Source organism: Acanthaster planci, linkage group LG13 (assembly GCF_054643075.1).
Source record: "Acanthaster planci isolate LZ-2023a linkage group LG13, COTS_SCS, whole genome shotgun sequence".
Lineage (NCBI taxonomy): Eukaryota > Metazoa > Echinodermata > Asteroidea > Valvatida > Acanthasteridae > Acanthaster > Acanthaster planci.
Genome location: NC_141789.1, coordinates 4,314,497 through 4,319,520, shown reverse-complemented (window position 1 = coordinate 4,319,520; position 5,024 = coordinate 4,314,497). Strand labels below are relative to the sequence as shown.

Here is a 5,024-nt window from a genome sequence, read left to right as displayed (position 1 = left end):
CCAATCATTTTACGCTAGACTTCATTGGACAACCTTTGCCGAATGGAAATATATTTACCAATCAGCATGCCTGTTCTGGTTGACAATCTATATCTAGCGCTCGCCTCTTTTGTTTACCAATAATTCAACTCTATAGCATACGGTTTCCGAAGTGGAAACCAGTCTGCAAGCGCGCCCGCTGAAGATTGATCTAGCTGGTTGGCACCAGTTTGAACGTTTGTAGGACGATTCAGAGTGGCCTTTAAATCCAATTCCATCCAAGTAATTCAAGATGAGCAAAGCACATCCTCCCGAACTGAAAAAGTAAGATTATTTTTGAGACACCTGGGCTTATTTCTACGCAGGCTGAAACAATTGATATTTTAGAGTTTTGACAACGCCGGTAGCTTTGTTGGCATGAGGCATCATGTGTGGAATGCTCTATGCTGTGTGTACTGTACATTGAATTTTCATGTACATGTAGGCCTAGGCCTACTTCAAAAATACGATAAATCTTTCATATTAAATTTTATGGTATTTTTATGTGGAGAAATAAACGAGATTGATTGGTCGAAGTACTTGTACCCCAGAACCATGAGGTCTGATGTCCGTCCCCGCTCCCACGAACCCCACAGAAAACGAGCTTTTTTCGCCAGCCTTTGCTTTATTATTAGTATATTACATGTATTAAAAGTAGGCCTACGTGCCGTTTACACGGTTTAACAGGGCACAAACAGGGTTTTTATTCTGGCTGTGTACCCATAAAAATGCTGCTCCATTTCCCTAAAGAATTCTGTGTAACCTAGCCCCACTAGTGTGACACGGACTCTCACTCCCGATCCATCCTTAGCCACACATCCATTACGCAATTTCGTGTCAGCGTATTGAACATTTCGGCGCACCCACTTATCATCGTTGGCGCAATTTCTTTTGCACACGAACATGATTCTTGACCTTTCCGCTTTCTAAAAACCATTTATTGAATGATTTCTTTCACGTTATTCAGGTATTTTCTAGTCTTTTTGCCTTTATCCATTCAATGTAACAGGCTCGCTAGATTGGGAGTGAGAGTCCGTGCCACAGTAGTGGGGCTATGTGTAACCTAGCTGACCTACCTTCGTACCGAGTGCCAAGAAAAAAATGGGCCAAAACCATGAGGGTCCCGTTTTCAAAAAAAAGTCGGAAATAGATCCTAGGCCTATTTCCCGATTAGTGCCCAAGAGTCGTGCGGTTCACATGTGTACTTGCGAAGACGAGCTGCAATCAAATGGTTGACTATGGCTCACCACTTTCCACATAGGCCAGTGTCCACCGCATGCTTCGCCCACAACCATTTTTATCATGTCTGCCTCTATATGTATTCAACACTAGCATGACTAGCTCTGTGGTGCATATTTAGCATCATAATTCCCATACGCGGAAAGAGTTCAATACACGAACATCGCTGTTTTTACCTACAGTCGTACCTCTGCCACGTTGGCCATCAGAAAGCTACATGTATAACATGCCCGAAAGAAGTCAAATTTAGCAGGGAAAATATTGAAGCAATTTACCGCTCCCCCCAGAAAAAGCCTACTATTTCAGACAAGTCCCGTAGGGTTGCGCCTGGGTGTCAAGAGGTTTCCATGTATAGAACTCTTTCTCCAGAAAATGTTTGTAAAATGTGTTGTAAATATTCTGTTGGCCCATTGTAATAGCTGGGACATCACATGGCCATTTTAACCCTAACCGCCAAGCATATTGTTTGGCTTGCAGTACTCAGTACTACAAAATACTAAGTAGTAGCCTTAGACTGAAGGACCTAGCACTTCAGATTAATTCTTCTGGCTAGGTTACTTCCATTGTTACTCGTACAGAGAACAATAAAGCCATGTGTTCATAGTGCCACAGCACTGTATGGTACATTGTCTTTTCTATTGTATTTTATGGCTTCAGAGAACAATACGGTCATGTCCTCTTACAAGCGACAGCGCTGATTACTACATTTTACTACAAGTAGTAATTTGTAGTATTATGTAGGGTTAAGGTCAAGGTTTTGGTGTCGGGGGGTCACACTGGATAAACCTGGAATTAAAAAATACTTTTCATGAGAAGTAATATACATTGTCTTTGTTATTTGCAGGTTCATGGACAAGAAGTTATCGTGTAAGTGTTTCAACAAACAGTGTTTCCTTTGAATTATAACAAGATATTTGGAAGCTCAAAATGCTTTTTTTATGAAGTTTACTGAACACCAATTTCAACAACGTACAGAAGGAAATTAAATCCCTTGACATACCAACCCTCAACAAATTACAAGTGATTTTTTTTCCATGTTCATCATATTCAGTAAAGCTGAACGGCAACCGTAGGGTGACAGGCACTCTGCGAGGTTTCGATCCCTTCATGAATCTTGTCATGGACGAGACTGTTGAAAATCTTCCCAGTGGGGAGAAATTTGACATTGGCATGGTGGTAAGTTTGCACCAATCACAATCAGATGCAGCTGCACTCTGTTGTCCATTGCCTTAACCACTTCCTGCCGGGTGGAGTTTGCGCATGCAGGACGCGTTGCTGGGCAGTTTTTCATGATTTTCCGTTTTCAAATTCTTCAAAAATTCATATATCTTCATTTACTGGAAACTTACACCCACATAAATGACTGTCTGGTGGCTACTCTAATATGAAAGGCAACCTCCATTGATGCCAATGGTACACTGTTTCAAAACAATGGCAAATTAACTCCGCTAATGCCAGCACTCTGTGCTGACAGCGTATGAAAATTTTTGGCAATTCCCAGCAGCTCAGTCTTTTGTTCCAAGTACAGTCTCTTGTTACAAGGCCCAGTTCCTTTGTGCCGATTTTGGTTACAACGTCTCCAGTACTGGGCTCCCCAGTGTAGCAGCAATGAATTTTTTTTGACCCACTTTTTCTGCAACTTCACATTCTTTTTCAGTGTATGGAAATTATCTGGCCTCCGGTTTTGGTTAAAAGTGCAAGTTATCAAATATTAAAAATTAATCACTGCTTTCCTGGACAACTGATGGCACCGTTGCTGTAATGTCATCCAGGGAAGACATGGTTCAGTGTATAGGTTTTCTGTTCAAATTGTGAACCCCAAATCAACTCAAAACATATGAGAATGGGTTGCATGCTTGCTTATTTCTAAGAAACTTGAAGCTAGCAAAAACCATAAAAATTTCAGCAGTTTTTGTTCACAAACCAATGTATCATTGAGATTGTTTTCCTGGGGTGACATCACAGTTTATCTCACAAGTAAACCAAAAAGGCAACGAAATACCCTTTAAAACAGTAAAACAAAAACTGAAAATGAGGTTAACCGAGATGTAAAGGTGCATTTTAAAGGTTTGTATGAAAAATTTGGCATTGTAGGTACCCTTTAAGAAAATCCTGTGGACATCAATTTCAGTGCTACAATGCCTTACTGGGAGCATTTTGATCGAAGGAATAATACCTTGGGACAACATTAAGGGCTTATTTAGAAGTTTTGCACTGAACACTGCATGTGTTGAACACTTGACCCCTTTCAATTGCAACAACCCAATTCCTTCAGATATGAATTTGTATGTGCAGAATTGTAGAAATAGAGGTTAGAAGTGAAATGGGAAATGGAGATGTATTGGAAATGTTTTGATTTTTTTCTTTCAGGTAATCAGAGGAAACAGCATCATTCTTCTAGAGGTACTGGAGAGAATATAGCGTTTTGCCATGGGCAGCTCTGAACCTAAAAAGAACAATGTTTGTCCCCAGTCTTTAAAAACATCTGACTGGAAGGTGAAGCCTGGAACTTTGGGACAAGAGCAACAGTTACCGATGCCTTGAAACTGATTGATGCTCTTTGAAGATTGTTGGAGTCATTCAAATGTCGTTTGGAGGCTTTTATTCAGTGACTGCATCTTTAGTTACTTTAGCCACATGTACAGTACATGAACATTTCCTTGGTGCAGTGCACAAGGCCTGTTTGGTAATATGTCTACCATATGAACTCCGTGTTGCAAGAATGGGGTAAACGAAATGGTCTCAGAAATCTATTTTAGAAAACGGGAACTAATGTATATCTGTAACTCTAACCTCTTCAGATCCTTTAGAATCCACATGAATGAATTTGAAGGATTTGGTAGATTTTAGGGAGCCTTTGTCAGAAATGGAATTTGATACCCCATAAATGTTGAACCACAAAGGATATAGTCTTTGATCTCCTGCACAGTGGAAGATATTGGTTGTGTGGAAAGTTTCCAGTGGAAAATTGTGAGTTTTTTATTTGCTATGAAGAATATTGACTCAAGTTCTCAACTACAAGTACTTTTGTTATGTCGTCATTGAGTTAGCCACAAACGGTATCTCTTTCAAGTTGACCCTTTAATACATCTGTAGTAAATTTTTCATTGTAAATAATTTTTTTGAAGTGTCTGTCGCTGGCTTGTTTGTAATTCTGTAAAGTAGTACAAGTGTTGAAGTAGTGCCATACAATGATTTAGGTTAGGATGGGATGGGATGGGAGTGTGTGGAGCTGAATAAAAACAAGGCTCTGAACTTTTTATGACCAAAAGAAATTGTCCATTCTACCTGCACTGTAATCCATGAACATGTATTTTGATTTTGAATACCTGGTAGTGTGCCATGGTCTATGTTCTCTTCAATGAGATGCTTCAAAGCTGACGCATTTTATAAATCATATCCGTATTATGAACCCTTTAAGGGCAGGGTCTTGTGAGGGATGGTAGTAACCCGTGGTCCTTCCAGTTTTAAGATGCCATTTTCTGATTTTAAATGGTCGAGATAATCATTCCAAATAAAAAGTTTGTTCCTTTTTTTTTTGTTTAGAACGCGGTAGTGCAATGTTACTTTATTTTTAAAGGATTTAGTTCTGAGGGGCTTGGTGTTCAAGACATCAGTATTAATCATTGGATTTGGACCTGTGGGGTTTTAAAATGGTTTTTAAGAATTCTGCAAGGTTCATTGAATTCTAGATTAAATTGCAGAATTTTGGGGCGTTTTGGTGTGGTTTTGGGTTAATGTTATGGGTACCCTGAAGTTACCAACAG

General features: G+C 39.6%; 1 protein-coding gene across 1 annotated transcript; it reads left to right on the top strand.

Moving 5' to 3' along the window:
- The first annotated feature begins 147 nt into the window (after positions 1–147).
- On the top strand, positions 148–4,805 carry LOC110981264 (small nuclear ribonucleoprotein G-like). The gene is made up of 4 exons (XM_022238681.2): positions 148–303; positions 2,102–2,124; positions 2,309–2,433; positions 3,628–4,805. The coding sequence occupies exons 1-4, from the start codon at positions 272–274 to the stop codon at positions 3,676–3,678; spliced, it is 231 nt and encodes a 76-aa protein (XP_022094373.1). The 5' UTR covers positions 148–271; the 3' UTR covers positions 3,679–4,805.
- The last annotated feature ends 219 nt before the right edge of the window (positions 4,806–5,024 follow it).